The following is a 19,521-nucleotide window of genomic DNA, read 5'->3' on the forward strand; positions in this document are numbered from 1 at the left end:
CCCCCCCCCGCTTCCCTGCGCGCCTGCCGCCCTCTAGTGGCCGCAGGAAGGACGTCATCACTCCGGCACGTCGCCTGCGTGTCTAATGACCGTGCGGCGCCAACCTGCAATAAACCTACATTTCATACAAGTAATAAAAGAGCCGCGATACATTGGTGACTATTAGTAAATGCATTCGATCAATGTAAAGGGCGTCGTTGTGGCGTTTATTTAATTTACATTTACAGCATTTATCAGACGCCCTTATCCAGAGCGACTTACAATCAGTAGTTTCAGGGACAGTCCCCCCTGGAGCAATTTAGGGTCAAGTGTCTTGCTCAGGGACACAATGGTACTAAGTGGGATTTGAACCTGGGTCTTCTTGTAGGCGAGTGTGTTACCCATTAGGCTTCTACCACCCAAATAAATATAGCATTAGAATAGAATCAAATACATATATTAGACTTAAAATAAAAAAGTTTTAATTTAAATTTTGCCATCTGCAATTATGTTAAACTAATGCATATATGGTGAGATTTAGGATTATATTTGCAGTGTCCGTCGTTTCCACCTCCTTCATAAAATTGCGTTCTCGGCACTGCTGACATCCCGAGCGCACAGTGCACAGATTCGGCTGTTCGGAGTACTGCATTGTGGGACATGTAGTTTGTGTGCTATCGGCGCTTCGTGTCGCCGGGCCATAATAACAGCGCCACATAAAGCGATCTCGCGGGATGTGGCCCCTGTTGTAAGGGCTCCCCGCAAGGTATGTCAGATTTGAACGTTTACCGGGGAACGACCGACCAGTTGGCACACGGCGTCGACACTTTTCACCCAATCGCGGCGCGGCACCGGCCCACGGACCGGAAGCTCACGGGCGAGGCCCCGCCCACTCCCGGTTGCGGAAGCCGCACGCGGTTCCTGGCGAGGTGGAACGTTTCGGTCCCACGTGTGCGCGATGTTTTTTTTAAACTAATGTATTTATCTGTTGTGTTCGTGGGATCGATTACTTAGTCGATGTTTGTATGTTAAGTACCTTCCGTTTTGAAAAAGCGTTTTTTTTTTATATCGTGAAGACGAGACGTATTTACGCTTAACAACAACATGCCCGGGCTTGTTTAGTGCGGTCGGTAGGCCGGCCCGCTTCTGGTCGCTCGTCCAGCTTTTGATATGGACAACAAATTCCCAAACCCGCTCTTCCCGAGTATTTATTCCAGCGGCCCCGCCGAGGCGAAAAACGCGCACGGCGACGTCGGAGGCTGGGAATCTTATAAGCAAGTGCTGGCATCCAGGGATCCTCGGATTGGGGTGAGTTCTTTTGCGTATCTCTACCAAATGTTAAAACATGAGTCAGGTTTGGAATTTGACGGCGGTCGATAGAGATGTGTGTGCGGTTTCAAACCACGTTGACATCTCTCCGTGAATTCCATTAATCCTGTTCACTATCTGCGGGCGTGACACTACCCGATGGTGTTTAAAGTTTTCCTCCGCAGGGCTCATTCAAAACGAGTTCATATTTTATAGGACGTGTACGTTTTTTCATCGTGAACAGCTTCCATTCCAAAGTTGTCCTCGGATACTGGAGCAGCAGCAGTTCTAAAATAGTCTGGGTGTTGCAGTTCAGTAGCCTGAAGTAGCCTTTGTGGCATGCCCAGTGCAAGTTATAGCTGCAGTGACAAAATGCTGAAAAATATCATCTTGCGGGATACTGGTCTGTGACTGGACCAAATTGTTACCCAGCTCGCGACTGGTGCTTGCAGGGTTAATCATGTAGTATTTACACGTTTGCCTTGCAGCAAGGCCAATCTGAGACCCTGGATCAGTGGCAGTTTGAAACGCAGTTCCAAGTTAGTGCTGACAAGTGGGCTCCTGTTCATCCGATAGTAACACCTTTTCGCTCGCCAAGGAAAGGTATGTGCGCACAAAGCTATATATGTTGACTTGATAAGTTGATCAGAAAAAAGTAATTACTGCCCTTATATTTACATTTACAGCTTTTATCAGATGCTCTTATCCAGAGCACTTACAATCAGTAGTGACAGGGACATAGGTGAGTGTATTACCCAATAGGCTACAACCACTCGTGCATGTGGGTGTATTAGGGTATTACAAATTTTTTTCTGATCAATTTTTCAGTCAACAATTAGACATGACTTCTTCACATTCTTATCTTCTGTTGTCCTTTGTGTATTTATAATTTTTTGTATATATTTATCAATTTGTTTATTTATTCTTTTCTTTGTGTAAAACTGGGTTTGTTTGTTTGTTTTTTATCCCTGTAGTATCGAAAATAGCATAATATTTACTAATGAAATCTCTTCATTTTCCTTTAGCTGGCATATTGTCATGTCCCTCCACAGATCCAGCAGACTTTCAGAAACATGTAATGTACTTTTTTTTTTTTTTGCATGTGTGTATTATAATGTTGAAATATCTCATTATTTTTAATGTTATATATGTATATATTTTTGCAGATGCACAATTTTTACCAATTTTATTCAGCGGATGCTTTTGGGACAGCGAGCCATATTTTTAATAAACATTTTTGTTTTAGAAGAAAGGGAATCAAAACGGTGAGAGATCTGCTTTCTGATGTTCTGTCTTTTGCATGAATCCTTTCCTCTGAATGTATACATATATTTATGCATCTCTTTATATAAGCTTATTTTTTTTCTTTAGAATGAGCGACAAGTAAACGTTGGACTAAAGATGGGGACGTTTTTGCACCAAATGAAATATAAGACGTAAGGATATATATAAATATAAGACTACACTTATGAATCAGTAGATGAATACATTTTAAAATGAAGATTTACATCAATGTACAGTGTGTTTTTAGTAAGCAATATTAAGTTCATTACACATGTTCCTAAACGAATGGTGTGTCTCCCTGGTTAAGGATTTTTATTTGGAATAAGAAGCACATATGTCATGGATATATGCTGAAAGTTGAAAATGCTCTTAATGAGTCCACTCTTAAATACATTATGATAGGATGATATTCTCTACTTCCAGGTGCCCAGTTACTTATTATAGTAGACGCGCACGGTGCTATGACAACCTTTTCAAAGACGTCATGCATGACATTCCCCCATCCCTGTTGGGTGAACTGCTACATGAGGAGCTGTCTCTCCAGAGGGACATAGCGCAGTTCAGAGAGGCAGCTACAGGAGGCGCTATGAGCTACATTCCCTACTCAGAATTTCACAGATCCCCTAAAGGCTGTCTAGTGTCTGCTGCTGATGCTAATCTACATTCACTTTGTATCCTGTAGCATTTTTTCTTTTTTACCTTTGCTGTATCACTGCCTGTATTACTGAAAATAAGTGACAAAGATATGGCTGGAAAACAGTTTGATCAATAATTATTTCAGCTCATGTTTCCTTAATAATGGACACAAGCTTTCCAACAAGTTACACTGAAGAACAATAAAGAGGATGGTCCTAGGCTCAAACGAAATGGCGAACCCATCTCATTCACTCTCAATGGACCAGTGAGGCAAATTTTTGCTGGCACCATGCAGCAAACAGGTGAGCCTCTGACTGACACAATATACAGCTGAAGGATTAATCATAGTCTTCACAGTATGCTTATTAATGTAAACATTTGTCATATTTTGCTTTCACAGCCTGTGTAGGGGTGCGCTCTGACTACTTTTGTGGTGCGTGGGTTGTTGCCAGGGATGTGAAGCCTCGAGCTCTTGAGGTCATTCAGACAGACCAGCCATCCACATGCCTTGTTGTCAGGTTGGTTGGAGTGTGTGCTGAGAGAAGAGACCGGAGCAGTCCAGTACACATCACCAGGCAGCCTGTCTAATAAGTCAATGAACGATTTAGACAAACATTGAAGTGGTGGTGGTGGAGTGGGTAGTGCTTCCGGAGGGGAGAGGGTGCTGAATTTTGTATGCTTTCCATATGTTGGTGCAACTTCTCTGGTTTCCTCAGAGTCTAAAGGATTCTAATATATTTACTAATTTGTTTCTACATGACATTTTCTTTTTAGTTCAGACTATGGGAAACATTTTCCAACTGCCAATGCTTGATCACTTGTTTGCACATGTAACTTGTTGATGGGCCCAGGTTTTGGTCATGCAGAATGAGGAGGTGCAATGAGTGAAGTCTGTCAGTAATCAGATTCCTTCCGTTTTACACTGTGTATTAATTTAAAATATTTAATGCAGCCAAAAAATTAACATTAACACAGCTGAGTTGCTGTATGCCCACAATTACACGTCACCATGTAACTAATCATTGTGACCTTACCTTACACTAGCATGTAGCTTGGCACAGTGCTGTGTTTAATTTACAATTTAATTTTTGAAGGCATTCTCTGACAAAATATTTTCTTATGTAGTCCTCACATCTCAAATGAGTTGCTGGTGGCTAGTGAGAGTGGATCTGTCTATCTGTGGACAGTGGGAAAGGGGTAAGATTTGTCTCTGTCTTCTGTACTTTTGAGGGCAAGACTTTGTTCAGTCACAATAGAAGTGTTGTGTGGATTTTTTTTTAACATTGTCTTAATCTACTTATCAGTTTACAGAAAGTCCGTGAGGAGCATTCAAACCTTTATTTCAATGCAAAGTCTCTGTGGCATTGGTGTGAATTTTCCGCCCACCCCAGAGTCATTGTCTATGCTGACAGGACAGGAGCAGAGCTTAGTGACTTCAGGGTGAGCTGATTTGTGACATAAAAATTGCAATGGAACCTTTTTTTTTTTACATAAACTTTTTTTTTTACATCTTCAGGCAAGTCAGAACAATGGCCAAACTTTATTCCGCATTGGAAAAGAATTTGACTGCCAAAGCGGGGAGAGAGTTATTTTGCTACAGTATTTAAGTGAAGTTCATGCTCATCACCACCTAATAACAACACAGGTACAAAAAAGACATTATTATCAAATTCACACGACACAGCAAAGCTGATATGCAAAAGCAGCATTTAATTATTCATTTAACTAATTATATTTAATGTAACATTCACTGTACTACTCTCATGTTGATATGGCTTCATAAGATTTTTTTTTTTCTGATAGTACTCTACATATATCATGGATGAGCGGATGCCCTATGTGCCCATGCTGAAGAAGGATCACTGTATGAAGCACCCACCCATGTTTGCCCATGTGTTGGCTTCCTCGACACCTACACGGAGCAACGTTGTGATTCTGGGCTCCCAGCGGTCCCAGGAACTCATGCTTCTGCAGTACTCTGGTGAGACAGCTTTTCATAGACCTTCATGTTGGTCAGATTGGCATGAGTTTGTTGTTAAACCGTGCGTGTTTTAGGTGGCAGGGAGAACGCCTGCATTGCCAAAGGACCTTGTCAAAAGCTACACAGCCCCAGTGAATGTCTGGCCCACCTGCCTGTGCATTTTCCTCATAGGCAGCACAGAGCTCAGGAGAGGCTGGCAGTGCCAGCTGCTGGTAAGAGTCCAGAGCAGTAGTTTCTGAAGCTGAGCTGGTTTATCTCATCAGCAGCTAACAAAATGTCTACCCTTGTCTCCCTGCAGGTCTAGCGGCTATTCACAGCAGACAGCCTGAGTACCTTTGTGTGTGTCAGCTGTCAGAGGCTGGGGACATTTTCTATCAGACTTTGAAGCTGCACACTGATGCTGAAGGCAGCAATGAGGCCTCTGCAATCACTCAGGTTTCAGATCATGAAAAGGAACAGAGTGCAACAGACAAGACCCCACAATCACTACCTGCCAGTTTTAACAATAGTTCAGGAGAAGATTGTGATGACAGCCAGGGTCACAGGATAATTCCTAGTGGTTTAGAAGTGGTACTCAATGACGACACAGACATTCCCCATCATTTTGGTGTAGAGTTGGACATTAACCAAAGACCCCCAACATCACAGTCATCTAAGACTTTGTCACATACAGTTAGATCAGAAAATACATTAAAGGTTGGAAAGAGAGTCATTTTGAGGTGGACTAAATGGCTCACAAAGTTTTTCCAGTTGCCAGCCAAACAGTCCCTTCCCCACTTTTACAGGAACGTGGATTTTCTACCCCACGACCTGCCCCAAAAAGACCCAGTTGTGGATGATAGCATTCAGAATACAAGGAAAGTAATGAAGGACTCTATGAGCAGGAGGGACGTTTTGGTCCATAGTCTCACCTATCTGCCTCCACTGCCTGTTTTGCCAATTCCTGACCCTGTCTCTGCCTCTGAGTGGCATGATGACCTGAGCCAGAGGATGAACCATGCCTGGCAGGGTAACTGGAAGCAATGGTGGGACGACAAGCTGGGGCTAAACCAGGAGGGAAAAGTTAGGGCCCTGCAGAGGAGGCGTCAGTTGAAGAAGGCCAAGGCACGTAAACGCTTTTCGTTGTCTGGAAGCTTCAGTTCTTTAGCCAGCTACCAGTCTGACATGGAGAACTCCGGGTGGTCTTCAGCCAGTCAAGACCTGGGCTCTGATTGGGATGACGGGGCCCTTGTTGTCTCACCTCAGAGTGAACAGCTGTCATCAACCAAGAATGGAGATCGAAAACTGACTTCCACTGAGTATGACGCATGCTATCCTTCCACAACAGCAAATGAGAGCTCTGAAAAAGAAAAGGGAGCATCTCAGCTTCCTTCGCTTCCTGATCCAGACACAGGCCGGTCAGAAGTAAAGAAAAAAGCCAGGCTGGAGAGCCAGGATTACCTCAACTCGCTGTTTGGGGCACAAGAGCCCATGCACCAAAGCATCTACTCTATGCAGTCTCCATTGGTCTCATCTTCTCAGCAGTCAAGTCTGTCATATTCTCAGCAGCTTCTTCCATTCAGAGCCTCCCAGGGTACCATGTCTTCCCAACCTAAGAAGAAATCTCGAATGGGCTTCTGAGTGCATGGGTCTGGCAGGGTAAGTGTTTTGACTTTGTTATTTGTTGCTTTGGAATTGTGTTATTGTGCTTTATTGCTCTATATTCTGGGGTAGGGACTGGGCAATATGATCTAAGACTAAAATCGCAAACTTTCTTCCCACCAACCGTTTGCTTCCAACAAAAAAAATATATATTTTAGCAATGTAGCACATTCATCTGCAGGCTTTCCATTTTTATTCCATGTGTACTCCTCTCTACATGGGGTAGGATTCATTCTGTTTCATCGTGATTGCTCAAATATGGAGTTGATTGGTTTGTTTTAGAATCTGGATTAAGTATTTTTGGCTGTATTTTTTTTTGGCCATTATATCACAGCATCTGTAGTTTGGTTTCTGCTTCATTCCTTTATATTATATAACAACGTGAAAACTTGATATCGCTATTAGTCCCACTCTGCTTTGTGCCACTTTCAGCTATGCAGAATTAAGCTGCTGCTTTTCCGTAGTTGTGAACTTGAAATGTTATCCTCATGGACTGCGGTCTGTTCAGTGTTGGACGAGGCATAACTAAACCACCTCCAACGACACTGGAGACTGTCAGTTGTCAAGGCAAGCTCGTCATTAGCTTACACTTGTTCACTTGTTGACTCGCTGGCTGCTGGTTTCCAAAGGGTGTGGTGCCTTGACAGAGGAACATTGTGGGTCCTGTAGTAATTATCTAATGAAGAATTGTGATTTTCATTTATCACTCAGCTTTAGTTTTGGTCAGGGCTGCACGATTTGGGGAAAAAGACATATTGCGATTATTGAGATCAATATTGCGATATGCGATTGCGATATGATAAAGGACACTTGCTTGTATATCAATGAAAAGTCGCATACTAATAGTGAAATGTTTAATTTCAAAGTGAAACATCCAAACTACTTATAACAACCTGAAATGCCCAGTGCTTTCAAAATACAATATTCTACTAAATTAAATAAATCACAAAAAACTCTTTTACATTACCGTCGAACAACTGTTTTGATTATATTTGGCCATTATAAAATCTTACATTTAACCAAAACGTTGTTTGGAGGCTGACTTGAACACAGGGATGCATAGCTTTGCTAGCTTAGCTAAGGTTAAGATTTGTAAACTGAGGTGAATTTCTTTAGGAAACCTTCAAAGTTTGAGAAAAGTTAACTAAACAGCTAAGAACAGTCTAAATAGTTAATGCCTACGTTTAGCCAAAACGTTGTTTGGAGGCTGACTTGAACACAGGAATGCATAGCTTCGTTAGCTTAGTCTAGCTTAGCGGGATTTTATAATGGCCAAATATATTCAAAACAATTGTCCAGCCTTACCTATGAAATGTAATTCCCTGGGATCTGGTTTGGAACGTACAGTGGCACAAGAGTGAGGCATTTTTATGCACATCTCTCCATAGACATGTATATGCTTCACGGCACAGCAGAGCATATCGCAATATGGCGGCGACATTGACGTACGATGCAGCTCGTCATGCGCCGTCTAACCATATGTCTCCGAATCAAAAGTCATGTGACCAAACACGTCACATCCGACTGAAGTGAGACTTTAGTCAGCTCGCAAACTTTGAGAGAACGAGAGAATGGATCGGATATGTTGCCGATCCAATCCATGTACTAATCATTTAAATCGCAGCTTTTTGCGTTCATGTAATCGCACAGACTGACATCGCGACTACGATTGCGATTAGATTAATCGTGCAGCACTAGTTTTGGTACTTTGATGGAGGGTATATGAACACTTGCTTGCTTTTTGGTTCAGTGCTGCGCAAGCTCTGTACCTTGTAACTCCGAGTAGAACAGATTTGTACGTTGTTGAATATCTGTCATTCCGTGCTGAAAAAAATTCATTTTATTACCCAACATACCGACAGCTGGTCTAACAGATAGTCAACTGTTTTCTGTCATCACATGCTGGTCTGTTGTCTTGCAGCCTAAGTAGTCTCATGACCTGACTTCTCTTAAGGGTCTCATCTGACCTGTGGCAGAGGTCATTTAAGCTCCTGTCTTCTGTCTATGTTACAGTGTAATGTCAACTGCCAAGTGACCTACTTCGCTTGATCAGTTTTTAGTTATTAGCAACGCCAGTTATTAAGGAAACCCCACTTCTTGAACGGCTTAGTGCTATGTACCGTCTGAATTGGAACGAGAAGTGCTCTTGGGTTTTGTGAGTAAGTAGAACAGGCTGTGTTTCATGCACAGTGCAATAGTGATCGGTTGTCTGAACATACAGCACATAAATGTTTGATGTGCATTTCAAAGGTGGAGTTGTCTCAAATGAATAAACCTGATAAGATCATAGTGTCAGCTACTCCGATAACAATTTATCTCCGGTGTCCTAGTGGAATCACAAAACATTTAAAACTTGAGATTTTACTAATTTGCTTCCTTCGTGTAGAACATGTTGCTGTGGTTAATGTGCATTTTGTTCATAGTTGGGCATTTTGGCAAGTGGTCAGACACCAAACAGTTTGATTTTCAAAATAGTATTTTTTAATGTCTTCATAGAATGTGGCAAAAAAATAATAATAAATAAATTAATATCTACACTGTACTATACACATTTTACATAATTTACACTTATAGACTTTTTTTTTTTTTTACATTTTATGTTTTCTAAACATTCTCTACACATTTTCCCATTCGATCTACAGATTATGACTAAACTGAGACTAAATTGGCAAAATTGAAGACCCTCACACACACACACACACACCTTATAAACAAACGCTATCTGAACACCATGCACACATTCTGAAATCTAAATTTCAACTGCATAACCTTGGGGAGATGAACTGTTCCAGGCGTGTAGCTCGCTTGATAACATGTTATGCAAAACTGTGCAAAGTAGACACACACTAGAGAATTACACTTCAACAGTCCTTTCTCTATAACAGTCTAACATCTTGATGTGTTAAGTTGCCTGGAATGTGACACATCCAAACATGCACCAGATACTAATAACACATGGCTACATAAAAGTTTAAAAGATTTTAAACATCTTTGAAGTTAATTCAGCTGCCAGCATTGTGCAATTTTTTTTCTTTTTTACGTTTAAAAAATTGTGACAGTATATGGATTGGTCATAAGAAGTAGAATTCCTTGAGAAGAGCTGGGAAGATGAACATGAAGGGTGAGTAGTCATAAGTGGAGTCTTAGGCACATTATAGGCAGTTTTAGGAGGTGTGTGCCTTCCGGCCTTTGCTACAATAGTGTGTAGGGAAGTAGAGCCCCTCTGCGTCACTGCCCAGGGAGCTGCTCAGGCACTCCTCCCCAGAGCTGGCGTCATCAGACAGGTCCTCGCTTCAGAATGGGGAAGAATGAAAACAGTATCAGTCAACTGCGTCACACTCTGACACACCTATCTACAGGTAGACACCACTGCCTAATCGAGGCGTCTCTGAGTCAGCTTCGTAATCAGGATGTGACTACATTTACATTTACAGCACAACATTTATCAGACGCCCTTATCCAGAGCAACTTACAATCAGTATTACAGGTATTAGGGTTAAGTGTCTTTCTCAGGGACACAATGGTAGTAAGTGGGATTCGAACCCGGGTCTTCTGGTTCATAGGCGAGTGTGTTACCCACTAGGCTACTACCACCCTACATAAATGCTGTAAAAAAAATGCTGTGACTATTTCCTTGCAGTCAGTGTTTGGAGGAAATTATGGCAATAGAATGGGACGGGCTAAAGTATACTGTGCAATATTGGAAGTGTGTGATCTCTCTGTACTCTTGGTGTCTACCTAAACAAAAAGGCAGCGTGGTGTCCCGATGTTTCATTTTCACGTTGAACAGAATACTCCCCAAGAAGTAGTGCTGAACATATCAGTCATTCTGTTTCACTCTCTCTGGGTAATGCTACACAAATATTATTGTGCTTCTTCTTCCCCCTCAAAGATAACTGCAGATTTTTATTCACGCCATTTTTACCTTTCACTCTCATCCCAAGCCCCCTCTGGGATCGTGGGCAGCTCCGGTCCGTAATAACTGCCTTGCAAATGCTGAGCAGTTCGTCTAGAGACAATCCAGACCAGTTTTTTGTTGTCTGGTTTACTACATTCAGGTGAAGCATAGTCAGCCAAACATTTAGCCACCAACTCCCTCCAGTACAACAAGTCGCTGTCAGCTATCTGGAAAAGGAAAGGGAAAAAATGGTCGTTACACAATATTCCTGTTTTGGACTGTTTTGACCTGTCTGTCTCAAGTGTTAAAATAGCTCAAGTGGACCGGCATTCTTTTCCTTTGCAACACCAAAGACAACTTAAAGTGAGGACGTTTCTTATTCATGTGCCTTTTGGTCTGAATAACGTGTTGCTTGTCATCACTGCGATGCACTGACTTATCTTTGGGCTACATTCAGCATACATGACATGTAAGATTCAACAGACTACGTAGAATCTCCCTGTCCTGACTGCGTCAGCTTACCTTTAAATGTGCCTGGATACGCTCGGCTATCTCCTGCATGTCAACAGATTGTAATGACTCGATCTCCTGGGTGAGGAGTGAGAGAGCGAGCACCGATGGCTGGAAGAAGGGAGGAAAATATTAATAAAACGCTGTCTCTCTCTCTCTCATATCAGCGTTTTTGCATGCAATTATAAATCTTGAAAGTTGGAGCTTACTTTAGCTTTGGAAAAAACTATCCGACAAAGGCAGGCTTTTAGCTGGGCCTCTAGCTTGTCCAGATTTAGAGTTTCTTTTCTGTACAACATAAAAAAAAAAAAAAAAAAACAGAATTAGGCACGTGTTGGTATAACATGTTGGAAAAGTTATTCAGAAGCCAGAATCTTGAACTTTGTTACACTTCCCTAGGTATATATTTTATGTAGTTACACAGTGACCTATATACACACATACAGTGGTTCAAAGTTTGGAGGCTGTTATTGAAAATGTCTGGTCTGCACTGTGCTTATGTACTTGTCATTTTGCAGGTGGAATGTCGTCGTACCTTTCTGAGGTATGTGAGAGTGCAATGGCGTGGTACAAGTGCAAAAAGGTTAAGGCTGTGACTGGTCGGAACTGCAAATTGAGCTTCTCTGAAATGATCTTCTCCATTCGACTGAGGTCTGAGACTGTGAATTTGCACTGGCTGATGCGTATAAGTTCATGGGTGGTAGAAACATTGCACTCTTCTTCGAGCACTTTGGCGGCGATGTGGAGACAGCCAATGCTGATGCAGGCCAAGTGCTTGGGCTGGACCTTGGATGAAAACAGATTACATAAGATTATTTTCCCCCCTAGACTGCCACGTGATTTAAGTCGCACAGCTCACATTTTTAGCTAATAACCTTTCCCCCTGATGCCTGATGTTACTATTGTGTAATTTGCTGTGCTGGCAATAAAGGACGAACCTTCATCATGGCCAAAAATCTGTCCAGCAGGTTCACTGCAAGAACGAAGGTCTGGGTACCGTAACCAAAGAAACTGGTCAGGCTCCAGAGATCCTCCACTTTGGCATCTCGACACTTTGCTGAAATTCCATTTCCATTCTGTAAACATGTCAACGTAAAAAAAGACTGAATAAATAACATTTTATATGCATGCGTTGAGCATTGTGTATGTGTGTGTGTGTGTTAAATGTACCTGCTGCGTCGACTCGATCAGGCTGAGCCCAGCTTCCTTCGGCAGGTAGTTGGCCTCCTGCTCGAAATTCGCCTTCAGCTCCTTCATAAGTCTGAAGGCCTCCATGGCTCAACCTTGATGTTTAGTTCTCCTCTACGGCGGTATAAAACCTGTTGGGACAGTCGGGGAGTTAAAAAAAAAAAAAAAAAAAAGAAAACGTGGTAAATATTTCTCCGGACTCGACATAGCGTCGGGTCGAGCTGCGCCCAGCCCCCTTTGGTCAGCTGGGATCCGGTGTCACATTTCGTCGGTTGACGCCTCTTCTGTAAAAATGCCATCCGCAACCAAATCGGCCCGAAATCGACGAAGCAAAAGTAAAAGCGACCGAATGCGGGTACCGGTCGGAGACGGCGACAAGCCGGATAAATAAAGTCGCAGCCGCGGAAAGGAGGAAGGAACGACGGCTCCAGCGGCCGTCGACCTCGGGGGAGGGGTCTGGCGAACCCTGCTCCGAGGAAAATACCTAGTTTTTCTGGTGCCTTGTCACGGTGAAAAACAAACCAAAAAAAAAAAAAAAACACTCGGCGTTTTGTTTCGCGTTTAAACGTCTTAAACTGTGCATCAGTCTTACGGACAAATGAATCTAACGCGGGGCATCCCAGACATGCACAATAAACCAGCGCCAGTGGCTCGTCGAAATAATTCATCGGGGTGACTTGAAATCCAGACTACATCGCAAGTAAATGCCGCGCGGCACGTTTATTTTCGACAAAGCGAGACAGGTCAGCGAGAAAAGTGCCTTTGTAATCACCGGGAGAAACCCAACACAGAAGCACATAAGACTGTTTTTTTTTTTTTAAACTGGGTCAAGCATTCGGAGACGCGAACACGGCTGTCTAGCACCGCGGGGACATTTGTGGCTGAGCTATGATGCCCTATGAAGTAAATAAAAAAAAATACCTGAAATTCTATGAGGACATTTTCTACGCTCGACCTCCTCCTGTTGTCTTGTTTCCTTCTCCGATTCTCTCCCGTTTTTGTTGTTGCTTTTTTTTTTCTCCACGCCCACCGTGACGTCACACTGGCAGAAAACGGGCACGTACGCCACGTAAATAAACAAACTAGCAATTAGGTCGTTGGCGTGACGCGTTCGACCCCGTTCGATTCATTACGCGCTATAACGTCGTTATTTAATCGCACACGGATGCGATTGTTGTGGAATTGTGCACAAATGGCGATACTTGGTTGGACAAGGAAGGGTTTTGACTGACAGACGTATGGACCAATGGTTGACCGCGCAATTGCAGCGTTCAAAAAGTCCGCCCAAAATCCTTGCTTATCATTGGCTATCTGCTTTAAATGTCTTACGTTTTTATTGGTTTAAACATATTTCCCTTTGTTTTTTATTTTATAGTGAGTTATTTAGTTAGCATGACGTTTTAGTATAGTGGCGTCATTCCCTATTTAACAAGTTTTGATATTATTGTAGTATGCATGATTTACCTGCGAAAATAAAGGAAGAGATTAGCTTTAAAGTGAGATTTCTGAAAGAAAATACGTTTCATGACATGCTGAAACGCACACAACGAGCATTGGTTAATTAAAAATAGACTCGAAAGGAGCGGCGCTGACACGGAGCTGGGTTCAAAAACCCTTTGTGGTTGCGGCGCACAGAATCAAACACGCGAAACGCTTTCTGCATTTATCGTACAAAAAAAGCAATGTTGTTAAAAAGCTTGGACGTTGGTCTCTGGCTCTTTTAAGTGCAGCGCGCCGCTTGTCTGTGCGAGACTGGAGCGGAGCAAAACGCATTATGTAACGATATTTAAAGGTCTCCTGCGCCACACAAAGTAGTTCCAAGCGCAAAGTCGAGCCCCTTCACATTTCTCGCACATTTGTGCGCCCAATGTGGTGATGTACATAGAAACGTTTGGTCTACGGGTGAAAGGTTTTTGGTTTAGGCGCTTTAATGTGGTAAATGCCCGTTGTTGGGTTGCGCAGTGTTCGAGGCAGCGCGGCGGTGGGCGGAGCGGTTTCTTTCCCCTTTCAGTCCCTCCTCGGAAGTAGACGCGGTCGTCTATTCCGTTTTTACTTTCCACACCTATTTGGAAGGATTCCTTCTTTTTTATCCCTCCAAATAAGACGCAACATGGAGAGCAACATGGACGAGTAAACCAGGCCCCCGGAGCCGACCAATCCTTTTATTTTCATTTTAATGGATCGGATGGTTTCCGAGTCGGACTGTGGCTCTCACAGCTTTAAAGGGGAGGTCAGTGCTAAACCCGAAACAGAAAACATTCGCGTATTCCGCTCCCGCCGGGAGAATGCGAATGGTTTTTTGGTGGCACTATGTCACAGTAAGCCCTGCACTTTTATCATTTCTTTGTTTCTATTCGCCATCGCTAGGCTGCTGAAGTAGTATCGTGCTAGCTGTGTGTGACTGACGTAAACGCAGGCCAGTTCCTTGCTAATAGTTGTGGGCGCCTTACCCTTTATTTTCGGTTTTAGATAATAATTTGCTTTTAGTAATAACATTTAGTAGCAAATAATGCCTATAAGCTGCTTTTAATTTATAGTTTGAAATATATGTGTAACTATTTGTCTTTAATGAAAGTGCTTCTGTTGTTGAACTGGCTTTCCACTTTGAAATAAGTGTAATGTAGGTAAAGTGTGTTTATATACAATTTAAACGCATATTGTGTTAAAAACCGTCACGGCTCGGTGTGGACGTACTGATTTGAATGGGTTTCAAGCTTTATTTTTGTGGTCTGGTTTCTTCTCACAGGTAGCTGTATCCAGTGTGGAGGTAGGCTTGTCCAAGGGTCGTGATGAAGATTTCCGAACCCTTGGACAGCCAGAGGCTGTCTTTTCTTCTGGAAAAGGCAGCTTCTAGGGAAGCCAAGATGTGGAAGGTCTATGTGCCAAAAAGACCCTCCAATCAGGTGAGGGGTTTAGTTATTAGATGTAGTTTGAACGAGTTGTGGACAGTAGCTTTGCTTGAATGAATCGCATGTGATACAACATGATATTTGGTTCCTGGTGCTTCTCACAGCTATGTAGTCTCAGCAAATATGACTCAAATGATTGAACCCTGAGACGATCTTTTGTGTTTTAAGTATGATAATTGTGTTTATGGCATTTGGCAGACTCCCTTGTCCAGAGCAACTTACATAAGTGGCTTAACTTTCTATCAATCAAACTTATGCTGTTGGTTTACTAGGACCAAGGCTGTGAATAGGATTTGTCTAAAATCCTTTTTAAAAGTATTTTTTATTTATTTATTTATTTATTTATTTTTTACTTGATAGCACTAATCTTGACAATGTCATGCTTTCCCCACTGTAGTGATAGTTTACCCTGTCTGTGTTCTGTCTTCCATCAATCGTTTAATCCCTCGGTGGGACGACAGCATGAATGGCTCCTCCACATTTCCCCAGCTCTCTGCGTCTCACACTGACTGCTGGTTCTTTAACACGGCAGCAGAATTCATCTTTGTCTCATAAAGGCCATGCATCACATGACCTCCTATTACAACTTTTCTATAGCTTTAGAGGATGAGATGACTGAATTCTTTGGTTGTACAAAAACACAGTAATGCAGGACATGTCAACAATGTAATTTATTTCTAAAGCAATGCTTTCAGCTGACCCTCAACAACCATAGTTCTGGTTGAACAGGAGTAGATGTAAATGATAGTTCCAGTTTTGGGCAGGGTGACCCATTACATAACAGATTAAGGCTGGAATGCATAGTGATTCTGTGATATGACCATAGCTATCATTTCATTCTGCCCCAAGGATACAGATATCTCCCCTGCTCAGCGGGATGAGGCAGTTCGCTGGCTGACTGATCTGCACAGCAAACTCAAGCTCTATCCAGAGACCCTCTGCCTGGCCATCAGCATCCTGGACCGCTTTTTGGCCTCAATAAAGGTACTGAAACACAATTTTCTTTCACAAAGTCCTTGATAAACAGCTTTTTATGTCTGTGTAGACAAGCCCAAAACATTTATTGTCTTTAGAGGGTTAAATCTTTAAGTGTATAATTGTAATGTATCGTATAGCATGGTTGTGATGCTAGCTGGAAAACACATAGAATGCCTCAAGGGAAGTAATCAAATGCAAGTATTGCAAAGATTTGGGTGACCAGGTATTGCATCAGTCCTTTACAGCTTAGTCATTCCAGGAACTGAACAGGAAGTGTGCGTGAATCCACAGAATTGTCACAAGCCACTTTTCCATTTGTTCTCATTCCTTTGTTGTCCTTCTGCTTTTCAGGCCCGTCCAAAGTATCTTCGCTGCATTGCTATTGCGTGTTTTTTCCTGGCAGCTAAAACCAGTGAAGAGGACGAGGTGAGGCCATACCATACAAGAATAGATTGTTCTGCTGTGGTTAAATATTAACTCTGAGTTGAAGTATTCGCTCTGTGTCTAAAATGCATGTAGATCATAGATACACAGAAGGTTCTGTGCTGTAGAAAGGATTAAGTTCTGTTGTGCCATAATGCGTGCAGTGGAACACAGAGGTCTGGCCTAATTCCCTTACCTAACCCTGTAAATTGCAAAATCATCGCACATAGTTGTCTTGTTGACCAAACAGTAAAATGTGTGTTACGTATGGAAACCTTAACTTAAAAAAATGCTGATTCCAACTGTCTCCCATGATTCCTTGGCCTATTTTTAATTAGTATAAATGAATAAGAATTAGGCATTTGTATATGAACTCAGCAGCATTGTTAGGGAGGTAGACTTTGTCTGTGAAATGACCTGGAAGTGAAGCTCCTGCAGCAAGTTCCTGCAGCCAGCTGGCCACTGTCCTTCCTGTCTGGAACAAGAGGATGTGGCCTTAACAATGTCTTGTCTGGATCTACTTGGAGATGTTTCTCTGTGTGTGTCTGTCAGTCACCCATCCTTCACACTGATTTCTGTCCTGTCTGTTTGCAGCGGATTCCATCTCTGAGGGACCTGGCAACATCCAGCAGCTGTGGCTGCTCTCCCTCGGAGATCCTTCGGATGGAGAGGATCATTCTGGATAAGCTCAACTGGGACTTGCACACAGCAACACCACTGGATTTTATTCATATTGTGAGTACTGATATGCAAACAAAAATCCTATTTTGCTTGCTTACCTTTTCAGCAAGCACTTTACGGGTTTGTAGACTGTGTATCTGAAAAGCCCTTTATTTTACTTTGTTCCCTTCGCTTGTTTTTCCCTCCATCCCATGCCTCAGTTCCACGTGATGCTTTTGTCCTGCAAGTCTCCGTTCCTAGTGGGTTTGTTGGGCTTGAGCCCGTCCCAGCACTTGGCTCTGCTGACCCAGCAGCTGCTGCACTGCATGGCAGACCACTCGCTATTGCAGACTCGTGGCTCCCTGCTGGCGCTGGCCCTCCTCACCCTCGAGCTGGAGAGGTGCTGTCCTGACTGGCTAGCTCTCAGTGCCGACCTCCTGCGCAGAGCACAGGTATCCTCTCCTCCAAGCGACAGAGTAATATTCTAATTATATTAATACCTGAAATTACGATCAATACACTGCAACGTGTACATGGAAACATATAGAAACGCACATTTCCCTCCTTGTTTGGACAAGATATGCAAACTGTTGCTGTGTCTCCAGTATCCGTAGCCTGAACATTACTTGACATGTCAGAGAAAAAAATAGTAATACGACAACAGAGTAAAGTGTGCATTGAAATGGGGGGTGAATAATTTTCATTTTGCTTTTTCTGACAGATTGACAGCACTCAACTAATCCACTGCAGAGAGCTAGTGGCACGTTGCCTATCCACACACCAGGTTTCCCTGCCTCCCAACACTGTGTACATCTACCAGCCCCTGCACCAGACCGTGGCATCCTGTGCCAGGGGAGTCTTGCCCAGCTGGCACCACTCCCCTGTCCAGGAACCATCAGCACAGGACAGCCACGCCTGGGAATCGGATCCATCTCCTACCTACATCCCCAAACCCGGCCTCCCCCAACCTCCTTCCCAAAACCCCACAGTTGTCCTCCTGTCCCCTCCTAAACCTCCCCCTTTGCCACCAGTGCGTCTGCGCTGCAAGCCCTCTGCAAAGCGCAAGGTGGAGGATATGGAGGTGGATGAGTTCTTCGATGGGATCAAGCGCCTGTACAACGAGGAGGCGGCTCAGGATGCGGCGTCAGTCATGGAGGGTCCAGCTTTGGGCTGCAGCAGCTTGCTGTCACAGCAGGGGGGCAGCCACTCGCCCTGTCCCCCACTGCAGCCTGTCCGTGTCCCCTGAAGAAGCAGCAGCGCAACAGCCACATCCTGATTTCACCTCAAAATAAGAAACCTCCAAAAAGAGTACCGCAGCCGCTGGCACCATCTGTTCCCCAGGACATGAGCCAAAAAAAAACATTAAAAAAACAAAATTGTTTTTTGCTGATATCTCATTACCAGTTGTTGAGCACAAACACAAAAGTAAAAAAAAAAAACCTATGAAAAAATACACATAAAGGAAAAAAATGACCTGTAAAAAAAGGTAGTTCAGTTCCCCACACTTGTTTTTAAATTTGTAGTCCCTGATGTTTAGCAGCACATTTAGCTCCTGACGTCTATCTGCCCACCTCTTATTTTAAGTTTTAAGGATTTGATGTGTGTCTTGTTTTTTTTCTCACAGTTTTAGTCTCTAACCATCTGCATGTTTTGTAACACTGCTTAATCAGGCTAGAAATGTAAATGAATATAAATTTAATTGCCCAGTTGGAAAGTTAAGTTTAATTTTTTTTGGTTTTAAGGTTTTATATGAACACACTAATATAAATATATATATACACACTCCTTATCCCAGTCACCTTGTTTCATGAGCAGCCTGATTTATAAGCTTGGTAGGACTGTATACTCTGGCCTTGTTTGCGTCTTTTTGAGTACAAGGGTGGAAGGTCCTGCAAAAAAAAAAAAAAGAAAGCATTAAACAGTCTTCTGCCTATGACCAAACCAGCAAGTTCATAATTGGGAAAGTTTATGTAAAAGAAAGGGATAATAACTTAATTCTTCATTATTCCCTTTTGCTAAACAAACCTCTATGCTCTCTGTACCTGTAAAAAGCTCTGTTGTCCTGGGGTCCAGATTTTTGCCGTTGCTGCTGTCACCGAAACGTCAAATAAACAACAGTTCACTGA

At 42.9% G+C, this 19,521-nt stretch overlaps 3 protein-coding genes across 4 annotated transcripts; 2 read left to right on the forward strand and 1 right to left on the reverse strand.

The window, feature by feature from the left end:
- The first annotated feature begins 890 nt into the window (after positions 1-890).
- Positions 891-12,356, forward strand: taf1c (TATA-box binding protein associated factor, RNA polymerase I subunit C). The gene is made up of 15 exons (XM_028973791.1): positions 891-1,287; positions 1,776-1,890; positions 2,313-2,362; positions 2,454-2,552; positions 2,659-2,723; positions 2,995-3,242; positions 3,381-3,509; positions 3,608-3,725; positions 4,333-4,404; positions 4,512-4,647; positions 4,724-4,852; positions 5,011-5,188; positions 5,263-5,400; positions 5,487-6,826; positions 11,756-12,356. Exons 1-14 carry the CDS (start codon positions 1,150-1,152, stop codon positions 6,806-6,808), a joined length of 2,937 nt encoding a protein of 978 aa, XP_028829624.1. The 5' UTR covers positions 891-1,149; the 3' UTR covers positions 6,809-6,826; positions 11,756-12,356.
- ccng2 (cyclin G2) lies at positions 9,288-13,529 on the reverse strand. Its single transcript, XM_028973793.1, has 8 exons — positions 13,347-13,529; positions 12,408-12,556; positions 12,176-12,313; positions 11,773-12,023; positions 11,447-11,525; positions 11,250-11,348; positions 10,755-10,954; positions 9,288-10,120 (listed from the first exon to the last, which is right to left on the reverse strand). Exons 2-8 carry the CDS (start codon positions 12,510-12,512, stop codon positions 9,994-9,996), a joined length of 999 nt encoding a protein of 332 aa, XP_028829626.1. The 5' UTR covers positions 12,513-12,556; positions 13,347-13,529; the 3' UTR covers positions 9,288-9,993.
- A 769-nt stretch (positions 13,530-14,298) lies between these two features.
- ccni (cyclin I) lies at positions 14,299-19,521 on the forward strand. 2 transcript variants are annotated; one of them, XM_028974702.1, is made up of 7 exons: positions 14,299-14,743; positions 15,172-15,328; positions 16,184-16,318; positions 16,664-16,738; positions 17,330-17,470; positions 17,617-17,847; positions 18,117-19,521. In XM_028974702.1, the coding sequence occupies exons 2-7, from the start codon at positions 15,215-15,217 to the stop codon at positions 18,639-18,641; spliced, it is 1,221 nt and encodes a 406-aa protein (XP_028830535.1). In that variant the 5' UTR covers positions 14,299-14,743; positions 15,172-15,214; the 3' UTR covers positions 18,642-19,521. The 2 variants fall into 2 exon arrangements, with proteins under 2 accessions (XP_028830535.1, XP_028830534.1); XM_028974701.1 differs by having other exon boundaries at positions 14,302-14,655.

The sequence above is a fragment of the Denticeps clupeoides genome, chromosome 3 (assembly GCF_900700375.1).
Source record: "Denticeps clupeoides chromosome 3, fDenClu1.1, whole genome shotgun sequence".
Lineage (NCBI taxonomy): Eukaryota > Metazoa > Chordata > Actinopteri > Clupeiformes > Denticipitidae > Denticeps > Denticeps clupeoides.